Here is a 16,341-nt window from a genome sequence, read left to right as displayed (position 1 = left end):
GAAAAGAAACCCATCAAAAGAACTTGGAAGTAAATTTAAAAGACTTTTAAATTCAAAGGACATTTTACTAACTTTCACTTTTAAAGAAGACAAAAATAATCTGTTGATGCAGTCTTCTTATCTCACAGTTCGTCCTTGGAAATCTTGTCAGAATATGGAAGGTGTGTAAAAAGTTTGTCTTGAAGAACAGCACAGGAAAAAACGTAAAAAAAAAAAAGATAATTTATTAAAAGTAAGGCGTATTTTAAAATTTATTCGTTTTGTAAGCTCTTATAAAAGAAACAGTGAATGCGAAACGAATTAAATAGAGAGAGAGGTGGGGTGTTGGACAATGAAGTTTGCGACACGGCTACAGACAACGAACACACGATAATATGGCTTCGCAAAGAAACAAACTATGGAAGGATAAAAGAGAATGAATTAGCTCGAGAATGTCTACATATATGTGATTGATATATTTTAATGTCTGAAAGAATTATTTGAATGTATGTGATGTATCATGAAGATGTGACTGAATGTAAACACATTTTGTACAGTTAATATGGTTTCTTTGTGAATCAATTTATAAAATTATTTATTTATATATTTTAATAAAACAGGAGAATACGGGGGAACTTAATGCTGTTCAGCTTTGGCAAAGAAGTTATGGAAATATAATAAACAGTCGAGTAAATTATATATCACGAAGAAGAAGAAAAAAAGCTAACGTTTTTCGAAGACAATAATAAAGCAAATCACTGATGTACGAATTACGAGTTTTATTTCATTGCTGTTATATATAAGAGGGCACAGTTGATAGTATATATGTGATAGATGCTATTATATACAACAGTCAATTTCTTTATTAACCACTAGTACTATGACCCGGCGTTGCCGGGTCATAGTGCTAGTGCATGCATATACAGCTGCGTGCGTGCACACATACACGCGCGTACTGTCCAAATCTCCGACCGATCACATACATCTAGCTGGCATTCAATTGGCGTATCAGGTTTCGGGCATTTTGATTGGGTTTTGGATAGAAAATTCACAAAAAAAAGTCACTTCTATTGATTTTTTAATGGCTTTACGGGGTGACTGGGGAAATGTAAAGATGTGCACGACCACCCTTGGACGGTTTTGAAAATTGTGGATTTGTATAAAGGACACACACGCAGGCATTTATATATAGAGAGATAATGTTGAGAAAAAGAGGGGACGATACGAGGACAGACAAAACAAACATTGGGGTCAGGGTGTCGAATGAGACGAAACGTATGAATAAATAAACAATTAAAATATATACAATTAAATGAGAATGAGTGATTAACAAACAATGAAGCGGAGGACGCAGTCGACCCCACAAACCACATACTCACACTGAAGACTTTGCTTTCTCTTTTTTATATTCTCGTTTAAACAGGTTCTTTCACTCGCTACATACTTGCTATAGACTTCCATCTTTTACGAAACACACTTTGCGACAGGCATTTCTTCTCTACCATTGTTTTCCGTTTCATGTGGAAAACGAAAAAGTCGATTAGCAATTCCTTTCACTCTCGTCTTCCATACTACCTCTTTCGCAACTACCGAGAGAAAACAGGCTCGCTCCTCTCTATTCAGGGAGGTCGGCGGAACGATCTTAATTACAGATTCGCTCGACATTTGTACTCTTCTCGAGTGCGACAACAGGTGTTCGACATAAGCCCAGAGCATGGGCAAACTGTAGCCCACAGGACTTTCTGAATGGCACACCAACGAAAGATTACTTTGAATCATTTTAGTAGGGCGGTCGCTCGGGTGCGAATTTTTTCCCACGAGCGCTCCGGACCCCCAGTTATGAACTCATTTGCATACAGCCAATCAGAGCTCGACTATCAGACTAATTTATGAGCGCATAACCAGTGATGAGCGATAAGATAGGGTCACTTGTTAAGGAATGAACATGCTTATTTTCTCTTAATAATGCTTCTGGTTCTTAATAATGCTTGTTGTTCTTGTTCTTGTTTCAACCATGGCTGCCTCTGCGTGGTTATTTGTGTTGTTTACTTTGTAAAATGGTAAGGGGAGAGGGTTGCTAGCACATCACCCTCTACCCACATTTCCCCATCCATATATTTACCATATAGGGCCCTAACAAATCCGATAATGGGTATAGATGCAAATATATCCAATTACTTGTCTCCTAAAATCAGGCATAACTTGGCGATCCGTCGATTTACAACACAGTTCTTCGTCTTGAACTTGCTTGGTAGAATGTGTTTGTAAACTTGACAATGCCAAGGTGAGCTCTGATTGGCTCTATGCAAATGAATTCATTACTGCGGTTCAGAACTCTCGTGGGAAAAAAATTTCGCCCACCAGATTCTGGCCCATGTGTCATACGGCCCGCTTCTCGGTAAAGGTTATCCAACCTTGTATACAGTAATAAGACAGGAGCTGGTAGAATCGTTACAGTGGTGTGTCGGAAAAATGCTTTGTGGTATTTGTTCCGACTCTTCAATTTCTGAGTTCAAATCAGTTTTACTTTTCATCCTTTCGGGGGTTCGATGACATAAAGTACCAATCTAATACCGGAGTCGATGGTATCGAATAATCCTCTCCCCTAAAATTTGTGGAGGCGCGCGGTTTACTGGTTTGAATGTTGGACTCAAGATCGTAAGATTGTGGTTTCGATTCCTGGACCAGGTGGCGCGGTGTTTTCTTGAGCAAAACACTCCATTTCATGTTGCTCCAGTCCACTCAGTTGGCAAAAATGAGTAACGCTGCGACGGACTGGCGTCCCGTCCAGGTGGAGAATATATACGCCATGGAAACTAGCCCTTATGAATCAGCATGATTCGGGAAGGTAACATTTACCTTCACTTTACCCCTAAAATTTGCTGCCCTTGAGACTGTTATTACGTATAATGTTGACTCAAATCTATAGGTACACTCTGTAGTTCAGAAGCAGAAATAAGGATGTTATCATTCGAACACGCATCTGTGAATTATGAAAGGGAAGTGAGAGACGAGAGACAGATGTGGGGAGAGAGAGAAGAGGGAAAAGACACCGACGGATTGTGTGAGTAGGGTAGGAGATGAGATGATGTAAACTGTGAGGGGGTTGAAGTGAAGAGTATGGGAGGCGATGTAAATAGCGTGGGAAGTGATGTGAGTAGTGCGAGAGACTGTTTGAGCAGCGTCGGAGGAGATGGGAAACAGTGTGAGTAGTATGGGAGATGGTGGGAAACTGCGAGTCGCGTGGGAGATTATGTGAGTAGTGTAGGAGATAGAGTGATGTGCGAGATGGTGTGAGAAGTATGGGAGACGATATGAAAGGTAATTGTTTGAAATTAAATGAAATGTCAAGAAATGGTGGCTAGAGTGCTAGTATTATGCAGGTCACTTGAAATGGCAAGGACAAAGTGGTTGATGTAGGAAACAAGAAGGAAAGATGAGTAAAGAGGTGAAGACGGAATGAAATCATTAACTACACGTCCGTATTCGCAAGCAAAAAGCAATATTGAAGCATATACATTAACATACATATATTACCCGCGATAACGACATCATACCAAAAATATCACCTATTTCTTTACTACCCGCAAGGGGCTAAACACAGAGGAGACAAACAAGGACAAACAAACAGATTAAGTCGGTTATATCGACCCCAGTGCATAACTGGTAATTATTTAATCGACCCCGAAAAGTTGAAAGGCAAAGTCGACCTCGGCTTCATCAAAATAATATAAAACATATACAACCTCTTGAAAAAACAAATATCCCAGTGCAATATATTTCTGATGGAATATTAGCAAAAAGTTCTACAAAGACTTACTCGTAGAAATTCACAGAATTAGCCGGAAGATGGAATACCTGCCCTTCCACTGGAATAAGGTGAATAGTCCTTATTTTCCGACATATTGTCGAACATGGCCTTACCCAAAATAGGTAGTGTACGTATCCTGCGGTTTCCTTGGAAACAGAGCCACCTAGTAAACGATATATCTATAGATATTGATGTGATGTCCATCACAGAGGCACGAGCTTTCATACCCACTTTTGGTGGCTACGAAGTGAATGCACAGGAAGTTGGCCGAGATCAGGAAGCAGAGTGCTGTGTTGGTTAGGAAAGATCTGGATCCTACGATATGGACAGTCTTCCTGGATCCAGAAAGTACTGGGCGGAACCATTAGCAAAGGCCATGTCTTCAGAGACGTAGCCGTCTACACTTCCTCCAAGGCGAGGAAGCCAAATTGCTAGTGGGGTGATTGAAACGCCATCATGTATACAGTCTTGAAGTTAGCTAATAGGAGAATAAGCAAAGCCTCGCAAATTTGCACGGAAGGCTCTACTTGTCTTAGAGGTAGCGGTTGAATTTTCTGCATATGTGGAGATTGACAAAGTGCAATGGGTCAACTGGATCGTGTCTTGATAGAGTATTCTGTAGGCCTCTAGATCAGAAGTCATAGATTGTCCCCAGTCTAATCTCGTTGGCTACATAGACCGCAAGTTAGAGATTCAGAATTCACTTTGCATTTATACACTACGCTTTTTTTTTTTTCTATAATTATTAAACAAACAGTTATTTCTATCTTTGCAATCACAATATATATTTTCATTTCTATTCATATTACTATTATGATTTATATGATTAGATTCAGTATGACTGTTATTTACAGCACTACTTCTAGTCTTCAGGTTAAGATGGGATTTAAAATGGGTTGTTTCCCCTTGTACATTAGAAGAATTATTTTTATATTTTTCACAAATAGTATTTCCAAGAGTATTATTGTTGCATTTAACCGGGTAATTATTGTCATAGAAATTTGATAATTTCCTTTCGTTAAGGGAAGAAATAATCTGGGACATATTCTTCGAAACAGAAAAAGCCAAACAGAGAAAAGTGGCACTAATTACATCATAATATCTATTTTCTTTGGTAAAATGTCTAGAAAATAGTTTGCATAAAGATCCAACTAAATTGTTCTTCATTTGCTTAGCGAATGGAATGAACCAAATGAGATTATTCTTATCAGAAAGTACATTATAATTTTCAAATATTTTAAATCCTACTATATTTTTAAAGGGTGCGTTTTTTTAATTTCATTATTTCTATTTCTAATTTCATGAGCAATATCCGATGTACGATTCAATAAATTGGTTTTCATATTTTGCATCTAATTTTTATCTATAGGACGTTTGTTTTTATTATTACTTTTTTCTATCCTTATTTCTATTTCTTTTAGGTCCTTTAAAATTATAGCTATCATGAGTAACTCCCATGTTATTTGAGCCACCGTGGTTGATATTTTGTGCATAATACTCTAACTTCTTGTTATACCCAGCTTTGTTGAGTGTCATATTATAATAGTCGGCGTTTTTGTTTAAATATCCTTGTTAGATGATAAATGCAGACTCAGAAAGTTTTAGAGAATTGGAATGCTTACTTCTAATATTTATATATTTAAGATTGTAATTAGGCTTGTGGTGTAGTTCATTAAGGCGGCGAGCTGGCAGAAACGTTAGCACGCCGGGCGAAATGCGTATTTCGTCTGCCGTTACGTTCAGAGTTCAAATTCCGTCGAGGTCGACTTTGCCTTTCATCCTTTCAGGGTCGATAAATTAAGTACCAGTTACGCACTGGGGTCGATGTAATCGACTCAATCCGTTTGTCTGTCCTTGTTTGTCTCCTCTGTGTGTAGCCTCTTATGGGCAGTAAAAAAATAGGTATAGTTCATAGTTGCCCGTAATAAGGTCTAGGTTTGAAAAAGGTTTAGATTAAAAGACTTGTTTAAAACTATTTGGTTAATTGAAGAATAACAACTTATTCATATCTATTTGTATAGAATTGTTTTTACTTTCGTATTTAATGCTGTTAAACCAATTTAACGCTTTGTGGGTATCCTTATCTTTTCCTTAAGGACCTGTATATACTTGTCTTGAAATGTAATTTCTCAAATTGATTTAATTGGGTATGGAAACAATTGTAGTTGAAATTGAGTTTAATATTGTTCAGAATTGTATCATGTTCTAATAAGCTGATGTCTATATGTCAGTTTCTCCGTTTCAGTTTCCTATATATATATATATATATATATATATATATATATATATATATATATATATATATATATATATATATATATACACATGTAATGTATGTATATATGTATTAATAGTTGTCTCTGAAGTCCTAGAAAGACGGTTCGGCAATACGTTGCCGAACAAATGCTTAGATTATTTGTTTATAGTTATCAAATATTTGCGCTGCACATTAAGGATCTCCCTTCATTAAATCGGCATTGCCTGAACAAGTGCATGATATACCACATATCAGATAAAGTGATCGCAGAGCAACGCAAGATGAAGTGGTTTGCTCAAGAAACAACACACCGCCCGAGGCGAGATTCGAAGCCACGATCTTGTGATCGTGAATACAACACGCTAACCACCAGGCCACGCATCCTCATATGTGTGTGCATGTCTTTACCTTCGTCCCTTACCACCGCTTGACAACCAGTGCTGTTTTTTTTTCGTACAAGGGGTTGCCAGAACAAGTTCCCGGCTTTTAAAAAAGCTTTAGTATTGTGGTCGATTTGTTCGACTAAATATTGCAAGGCAGTGCTCCATCATGGCCGCTGTCCAATGACCGAGGCAAGTTAAAGATAGTTCAGGATTTTTTTCTTTTTTTGCGTGGCATTTGACAATGACATACATAGCTTGGTGCCACAGTATTCACTTTTTCTTGTGATTGATGGAATCAAAATGACAATGGAAAATCAACAAGGCAAGAAAAGAAATAATAAACAAACTCGAAAAAGACAAAAAAAAACCCAAATAAATTCGAATGACTCCTATGTAGCAGTAAATAGAATTAAGGCTTTGATAGGATTCGAGGGTTACTTCCCCTTAGTAATTCAGATTCTTTAATCATTTCATAAAATTGACAATATCAATAAAGATATCTTGTGCGTTATCACAATCTATTGCTTTGCTTATTTTCCCCTTTCTCCTTTCATTATTAGATTTTTCCTATTCTCTTTTTTTTTTTGTCTTTTCTTTTCACAAAATTGTTTTCGAAGAGGAAATTATAACAAATCCATTTTTGGTATAGAACGGTATACATTATCGAAGGGACTTAACTCTCAATGGCTTGGTGCACTTAACGATAACGCATCACGTGGAAGGTGATGTATTAATGCTTCAGCTCATAGGAAATATCTAACGAGTAGATATTTCCTAACCTTCCTGTGCAGATTTCGAAACCCCTCACCTACAAAATACGGTATTATATTAAAATTTTCTTTCGCAAGAGCCAGATATCTCTCAAACTCCTTAAGGCTTGTGAAGTCTAGAAAGCTTAACCGCACTCACTAAAACGTAAGGCGATTTTCAAAAGCAGTTGCTGGACGACACTTTTATCATAATTCAAATATATATAAACGACACACATTTCCATCTTCAGTACCCGAGTATCTTTCTACCAGATCGATATCTTATTATTCAATCGTAGTCATTATATGAAAGGCCAAATGTGGTAAATATTAATATTTACAAACGAAAACATGAAACAATCACACTTAACCAAGACCATGACACCAATTCCATTTCTGGTCTACGTCAGTTCACTCTCTGCCCCTCATGTCTCTCTCTAAAAGGTGTAAGGAGTATACAACTTCCAGTGTTCTCTTTCATTAAAATCACTGTCATCACCGTCGTCATTTAACGTTCATTTCTCCATGCATGAGTCACAGGGAACTTGCTGAGGCAGAGTTTTTCTACAGCTGGATGCCCTTCCTGTCACCAACCCTCACTGCTTTCATGCCAGGTAACATATCACCATGAAAGATAAGGAACGGACAGCATCGTTTGTATGACTGCAATGCTCATTTACGATCATCAAATTATGTCATGACAAGGGTACACCATCGAACACATATAAATATATAAATAAGGGGCCGGTTTCAATGGCGTATGTGTTCCCCAGCTGGACGGGACACCAGTCCATCGCAGCGTTACTCATTTTTGCCAGCTGAGTTGACTGGAGCAACGTGAAATGAAGTGTTTCGCTCAAGAACACAACGCGTCGCCTGGTCCAGGAATCGAAACCACAATCTTACAATCATGATGCTGACACCCTAACCACAAAGACATATACATACACACATATACACATTTATGATAGGCTTTTTTAGTTTCCATCTACCAAATCCACACAATGCATTTGCTCTAGGTGCTGCACATTGGGACTGAACCCAAGACCACATGGTTGGGAAGCAAGCTTAACCACACAACAATACCTGCACCTTTGTATCCAAGAAAAACTAATTGAATATCCTTTAATATAAAAAGCATTATCAAATTTTATTTTGAGAGAATTTCAATTGACTGAAGCAGTAGTTTTCAAAGTGGCAAATACCTGCACTCCTCCTCAAATATCTCTCTATATCTACATATATAGGTTGTTTGTTCCTTCTCGAGCCACACTTGGTTCATAGGGCCGGTTTCCCAGTTTCCTTGGTGTATAGGATTCCCCACCTGGACAGGACGCCGGTCTGTCGCAGGTGAGCTGCAAGATGCATGAGGAAAGAGTGAGAGAAAGTTGTGGCGAAAGAGTCAGCAGAAGTTCGCTATTACCTTCTGCCAGAGCCCCATGAAGCTCAGGTGTTTCGCTCATAAACACACACATCACTCGGTCTGAGATTCGAACCTGCGATCCCTCAATCGCGAGTCTGCTGCTCTAACCACTAGGCTATGTGCCTCCAGACACACATGGGTAGATAAAGGTTTTGGTTTACCCCTCTTAATTAATGAGGAGAAAAACAGGTTTTGCATCTAAATAAGCTCTTCCTTCTCTATATTGTTGAAAAAGTTTAAAATGTTTTATCTTTTACTTAGTTCAGTCATTAGACTGTGGCCATGCTGGGGCACTACCTTGAACTTTTTATTCAAATTAATCTACCCCAGTACTTATTTTTTGTTAAGGCTGGCACCTACTCTATCAGTCTCTTTTGCCTAACTGCTATGTTATGGGGGACGTAAATACATCAACACTGGTTACCAAGTGATAGCAGAGGACAAACATAGACACAAAGACACTCACACACACACACAAGATGGGCTTCTTTCAGTTTTTGTCTACCAAATCCACTCACAAAGCTTTGGTTGGCTCGAGACTATAGTAGAAGACACTTGCATAAGGTGCCATGCAGTGGGACTGAACCCGGAACCATGTGGTTGAGAAGAAATCTTCTTACTGCACAGCCATGCCATTAAACATGGCATTTTGGCCACCCTGCTTTTTTTTCTTCTTCAATCCTCACTATGTCCACCCCTAAGAGTAACACTAAGCTACTCAAGAATGAGGAGAATACTATGTAAATTCACTTGAAATCCTTGTTGTGACAGCCAAATTTCTCTACACTGGACATCCTACCTTGTGACCCTCAAATATTTTCAAATTCAATGACATTTATTATATATTGGATTGAAATGAAACAATTATTTTTACTGTCCCCACTCTTTCTTTCTTTCTTTCATTTTTTTTTTTTTTTGAAATGATTAAAAATTAGTTTTGCACCAGCACAAACAAAAGACAAAGAATCAACAATCATAATACCGAATAACTTTGAATTTTCACTTTAATTCTTTTAATAGAAAAAACTTCCGTGGTATTTGTTAATGGTTTCGTTTTGTGGAGAGGGGAGACATTTTCTTTTAAATCGTGTTTTGTGTCTTTTAGATGTCTTTTGCTCTTTTCATTAATTATTTTTTTTGTATGTTCAAGTTATAGTTTATATGTTACTGGATGAACTGACCAAAGTGGAGGGGAGAAGGGGTCAGTGATTTTTTTTTTTAATCCTGTCTTAGCATTGTATCCACTTAGCTTCTATGACCAAGTCCATCTAACACTCAATGAGTTCTACAGGTGGTATTGTTTAATGCTAGAAGCAGTAGCAGCATCAGCAGCATTGTATAATAATGTGTTATAGAATGAACTAAACCCAGCTTACAAAGGTGAATTTAGTTCTCTCCATGAGAAAAATTTACCTGCAATAGACTAAGGTTGATACTCACTTGACTTTACATACAATGCAATGGAACTGAAATCTAAATAGGGTCTGGGTTTATTTATAAATCCACATGAGTGAACAGTATCAACAAGAGGAGTACAAAATGTATTTATTAACTGAAAGCCAAAACTGTTTTCCCTCACTTTAATATCCTTATTCAGTTTGTACTTATGTTTTTGAATACAGTTAAATAGTGTATAACAAGCAGCTGTTTACTAGCAGAATTCTATAAATTCATTAATAAGGGATTTCTGATATAATCAAACATTTTAGGCCAATTTACTGAAATGCTTACAAACAAATACTTTTGTTACCATACATTGATTGAAATATCCTGTCATTGTTTCAATTAATTTTGAAAAATGATAAAGAATTTAGTAAAATCGTTTTGCTATTATTTATCTGATGTCTGGAACATAGACTTACAAGAAATTTTGATCGAATTTTTCAATTTTGGTCTTTTTAAACCAGGAAGTTCCTGTCAGAGAACCTGGTGTGATCTCAAGTGAATCGGTACCAAAAGGGTGAATGGTTTCTGTTGAATTTTTAAATGCAAGACTAGGAAACAATGAAGGAAATTATCAAATATTAAAATGTTAATTAATGATTTTTAAATGTTCTGATAGAAAGTTGCAAAACAAAAACAAAATCATTTTCTTCAAATGGACATATGATAGATTTAATGCTACTACTACTAATAATAATGGTTTTAAATTTTGGCACAAGGCCAGAAATTTTAAGGGAGGGGTAAGTTGATTATAGTAATCCCAGTGTTTAACTGGTACTTATTTTATCGACCCTAAAGGGATGAACGGCAAAGTCAACCCTTGGAGTAATTTGAATTCAGAATGTAAAGCCAGAAAAAATGCCATTAAGCATTTTGCTTGGTATGCTAATGATTTTGCCAGCTGGCTCCCCCATTTTTAAATAATTCTTTTGTAATCTTTGGGCTCAGAACATTAAGATGGACAAAATGCCACTAAACATTTTGTCCAGTACACTAACAATTCTGTCAGCTCACCACCTTCTGGATAATAATAATAATAATAATAATAATGAGCTGATTGTATATAGTGCTCAGGTGCACTACAACTTAAGGAGGTAGATTTTGTCATGCATACTTCCTGACAACTGTGCATCGTTAATGGAAATATGGATATGGTTGCTCAATGGAAAATATTTTATTTTATGTATTAGATAAATAAATAATAGAAATTGTAAAATACAGATATTTACCTAAATATCAGGGAAGATAAATGAGGAGAATGAGTTTTTAGTCAGTAAAATATTCATCTTCTAAGGTTGCTGTTGGAATGAACAACATGAATATTGTATCAGAGCCAGAAAAGAACTAAAGATGGGATTTTATGATCATTAAACTTACTGAGTATTAAAGTAATTGTTTCTGATTTAGGCACAAGGCCAGCATTTTTGAGGGGAGGACCCATTTGATCCTATTGACTCCAGTACTTGGCTGGTATTTTATTTTATCCACCCCCAAAAAGAAAAGTTAATTTTGGGTGGAATTTGAACACAGAATTTAAAGAGTTATAATAAATACAAGGAAGTATTTTTTCATGCTTTAATGATTCTGCCAGATCGCCACCTCACTAAATATTAAAAGACTTTCTGCTATTGGTACTAGGTCATAAATTTGGTGGGTGGGGTTTAGTTGATTACATCAACCCCCATATCAACTGATTCTTATTTTATTGACCTTGAAATTGATGAAAGGTAAAGTCAACCTTGGAGGAATTTGAACTCAGGATATAACAAATTAGAAGAAATGCCACTTAACATTTTGTCTGACTTGCTTATGGTTCTGCCATCTCACTGCCTTTCATTAAGTAATAAACTAACAGGTTCAAAATTTGGCACTCAGCCAGCAATTTCGTGTGAGGGAGTAAGCCAATTACATTGACCCCAGTGTTCAACTGGTACTTATTTTGTTGACACCGAAAGGCTGACAGGCTAAGTCGACCTCAGCAGAACTTGAACTCAGAATGTAAAGAAGGATGAAATACTGCTAGGCTTTTTGCCCAAATTGTGAACGATTCTGCCAGCTCATTGATGTTCACTGAGTATTTAAAGGCATACAATACTATTGAGTGTTGAAGTAGAGGATTTAGAGTACTCCTGAGGACAGAGTACGTAGTGTATGAGATACAGGGTGCAGCAAAGAAACCTCAGATTCACCATTCTTGATAAAACGTTTAAACAGTAATCACATGATCTGCACTGACCTAAACGATGATAGTAACTGAAAAGAAAAGAGTAAAACAATATTATTTGAAAACATTGTTACCCTCTTACATAACGTCACTAGTGCCATACTAATATCCATTTAATATAGGGGAGGTTTTTCTGTCGCACCTTGTATCAGTTAATTTACTGTGGTTTCTAAAGATTAGGCATGAGGCCTAAATGTCAAAATAAAGGGGATATAGTCAAGTGAATCAAGCCTTAGTATATTACTGGTATTTCTCTTATTGATGCAGGATGGTTTGAAAGGTAAAGTGAACCTTAGCGTGATTTGAACTTGTAATGGAGAGGGTTGGAACTAAACAGTGTTAATGTAATGTATGCAAGAGTGTGCTCTACCACTTCTGCCAACTTTCTGCCTTGCCTTTGACTAATATCGATTAATATTGATTAAAACGTTAGTTGATTAATATTGATTGATTATAGAAATTGGTGAATCAGTGTAGTTAGTTAGTTTGATCTGTAAGCAAGACTCTCACAGTACGTGCAGTGTGTGGTGGAGAGAGAGAAAAAATATTGCAAGAAAGAAATGTGACTACCAACAGTTTTTTTTTTTTCATTTTTCTTGAATTGGAAAGGAGAATGTCAGTCCTCCCCAGGTAACATTTGCAGATGAATCCAGTACCTATTCCTGACAGCTAGACTAGCTGAGGCTTGTAGAATGAACCCCATTGCCCAAAATAGACATTGAAATACTTACAGTAGATAAGAATTGGTAGTTCAAGAGAGTATCCACTTAATCATTTTTTTTTTCCAAAGGCATTAATGACATAGTGAAGTGGAAATAAAAAGAAAAAGAAGAAATAAAAGCAAGATCTTTGACTGGAATTTGATACCAGTCATATATGTGGCTTGCTGTTTGCAAGTCAATGCTCACTGATCTCTAAAATTAACACTAACATTAATTTTACTCCATCTATTTAGAACTATTACCTTATGGAATAGATGATGTAATTGTTAATAATTATTATGTAAATTTAGACTAACTGAATAGTTTTTGTAACTAATTATGATCAATTAATTATAGAAATGGCACTTTAACAAAAGGGTCTATTTATTGATTATAAATTAATAATTTATGTGTTTGTTTTGTTAGTTAAGACATCCCGTTTAATCAAGGTGATAATAGCTTCAAGGTACCTAATCCAAGATTGGGTACCCTTCATTGCAGTGCATTAAAAAAAAAAGTGTGTTTTATTTTCTCAAAAATGAAAAAAAAAATAATAAATTGTCTGATAGAAACAGTTAAAGAAAAGAAATAGAAGATGAAAAAAAAACAGGAAGAAAAAGAAGCCAAAAAAAACCTGGAAAAAAAAAGGACTTTTTTGGGCCATAAATTTCTGATTTACAATGTCTTCTACATATTTTGGCAGTAAAAGAAAATAAAACAAGAAACGAAAACAAAAAAAACGTAAAATGATAAACACCAAAACTCCACTTTTATTCATATGGCCTAACAACTAACTGCAAAGTAACAGAAAAATCTGGAAGGAATAAACCGATATTGTTATTCTCAGGAATGTGGTACAGGTGAATCTAAAGGCTCACTCTCTGTGTGACAATTTGTCAATGTTAATATTAAATTTATGATAATATTTCAGACACTTAAACTGCATTCCTCACCCACCCTGCTCCATAATTCTGGTTCCTTTATCACATAATCACATCATCTAACTATTCTTCTCCTACATTGTTGTTCTCTTGTAGAATGTTCTTCTAAAATATCAAACCTTTTACGTCTGCTAGTCCTCCAGTTACTCAGCCACCCATTGTCTGCTGTCTGTTGTACTGATCAATCAGGTGAGTAAGTAGCTTTTACCATTGAATAAATATAACCCAGATTTACCTTTTTTTGATTTTCTATGCACATCACTCTCTCTCCGTTTTTCTTTACACATTTCTTTCACTCTGATTTCCTTTACATATCTCTCTTTCTCTCTCTCCCCCTTTCACCAGACATATTACTTCTCTCATGATATCTGCTCCACTCCCAATACTAATCTCTCTCTCCCTCCCCTGACAAACACACACACACACACACACTCACTCTGCCCACTTCCTATACCATCTCTTCCTTTCTCTTTCTCACCTGAGACACAAGCATTTACTCTACCCTCTTTCTATTGTATCCTCTCACTTTCCCTCTCACCTGACAAACACGAAGTCTCTCACCCACACAAAGTCTCTCTTGACATCCACCTCTTTTCCTCATTCCACTCCTCTTTTCCATCATCCATTCTCCAAACATCTCCCTCTCTTCATATCCATTTCATTACCATAAACCTCCCCCATTCTCTCTCATCACTTAAACATACACATATCCACCCTCTCTCTCTCTCTCTATTATCTGTCACTGTCCCTCCCATCTACTCCCCCATTTTCTTTCTCGCCTCCAACCTCCACTGTCCCCTCTTTTCATTCACCTGTTCTTAAATCTTCTCAAACTCATGCCCACCCCCACTCTTGTACTCTCATCCACTTCTCTCTCTAAATTCACCAATATTGATTGGAAAGTTTTGAAGGAGGGAGAGAGAGAGAGAGCAAGAATTTTGATTTTTGAACAAAACAGTGGTTGTCGTAGAGATAAAGAACATTGTATGAAGAATTTGCTACTTTTGATCCAATCTCTCTTTGTATCAGCATGACTTACCTATCTTCTTTAATAAACTCAATTTCTCTAGAACCTTCTTTGTTTACCCTCTCCTCTTCTCTTTTCTGAACAGACAAGTCATTCTTTCTCACAAACACACACACACACACTCTCTCTCCCCTTGTCTCTTCAGTTTCATACACATACACAAATCTGTTTCAAACATATACATACATATACTCTCCTAATTTCTCTCTCCATTAGCTCGTCAGACAGACACAGTTATTCTCTCTTTTTTACTGTCTTTCAATTTTCTTTTACTTTATCTGTACTATATGTCTTATTCTTTCTACTTCACTTTTTCTACCTATAAAGTCTTTCTATATATGTTTTGTGTATATATATATACACGGTACATATGCCATTCATATTGATCGGTCTGCATTACTCTGTGAAGAGCAGAGCGTTTCCTGGTTATTCTGGAGTATATATTCCCCTCCCGGATGGGATGCTGGTCCATTGCAGGAATGACTTCACTATACCACCTACACATTTTCCTTGTATTCCTTCTACATTACTTTCCTTATATCCTTTTATTCTTTTACTTGCTTCAGTCATTTGACTGCAGCCATGCTGGAGCACCACCTTGAAGTGTTGTTGTTGAACAATCTGACCCCAGGATTTTTTTTTAAGCCTAGTACTTATTCTATTGGTCTCTTTGTTGAAGTGCTAAGTCATGGGGATGTAAACACACCAACATCCGTTGTCAAGTGATGATGGAGCAACACACACACACACACACACACATACATATGTGATAGGCTTATTTCAGTATCTGTCTACCAAATCCACTTACAAGGCTTTGGTTGGCCTGAGGCTAGAATAGAAAACACTTGCCTGAGGTGCCACACAGTGAGACTGAACCCAGAACCATGTAGTTGGAGGCAAGCTTCATACCAAATGCCTTTACCTGTCGCCTTGATAGATCGTTAGCCACTACACACATTTTTTTCTCTCTTTGTTTTTTTTCTGTGTCCCTTTCTGTAGAAGAGCATAGGCTCAAAACGTAAAAGACTTTTTCTATTCCTGAGCATTATACTAATACATCTGTTTGTTTTGTACACCACCTGTCTTCGTCTTTTGTTTTTTTGGTAAACTCTCCCTATATATATACATATAGGGAGAAAGAAAGAGGGACAGAGAATCATTAATGATCATCAGCATATATACCATCTAAATTACTCACTATCACTATAATGATATATATTACCTATATACCCTCTCTATATTCTCTCAGTATATAGCATGTAACCTATTATTTTATGTATATATGTACACACACACACCATCTATTTATTCACTACATACCATCTTAGTTACCTTCTAAACACCATGCATCATCTGTATGCTATACACAGACCATCTTAATACTCAATCACTTCTATATATCA

At 36.6% G+C, this 16,341-nt stretch overlaps 1 protein-coding gene and 1 long non-coding RNA gene across 4 annotated transcripts in view; one reads left to right on the top strand and one right to left on the bottom strand.

The window, feature by feature from the left end:
* Positions 1–749, top strand: part of LOC115216763 (monocarboxylate transporter 5-like) — a 17,001-nt gene extending 16,252 nt beyond the window's left edge. For 2 of the 3 annotated variants that reach the window (XM_029786325.2, XM_036506872.1), the window contains one exon: positions 1–749. This exon is cut by the window's left edge and continues 123 nt beyond it. In XM_029786325.2, coding sequence (XP_029642185.1) covers positions 1–50 — 50 coding nt within the window. In that variant the 3' untranslated portion in view covers positions 51–749. The other variant, XR_005001056.1, reaches the window with a different exon arrangement.
* Positions 750–5,771: 5,022 nt separating this feature from the next.
* Positions 5,772–15,602, bottom strand: LOC118765194. Its single transcript, XR_005001057.1, has 3 exons — positions 12,190–15,602; positions 10,728–10,732; positions 5,772–5,788 (listed from the first exon to the last, which is right to left on the bottom strand). It is a non-coding gene; the product is annotated as an uncharacterized LOC118765194 (long non-coding RNA).
* Between the last annotated feature and the right edge of the window lie 739 nt (positions 15,603–16,341).

Source organism: Octopus sinensis, linkage group LG10, assembly GCF_006345805.1.
Source record: "Octopus sinensis linkage group LG10, ASM634580v1, whole genome shotgun sequence".
In the NCBI taxonomy this organism is placed as follows: domain Eukaryota; kingdom Metazoa; phylum Mollusca; class Cephalopoda; order Octopoda; family Octopodidae; genus Octopus; species Octopus sinensis.
The sequence above is the reverse complement of the archived record's forward strand: the minus strand, read 5'-3'. Positions and strand labels throughout refer to the sequence as shown.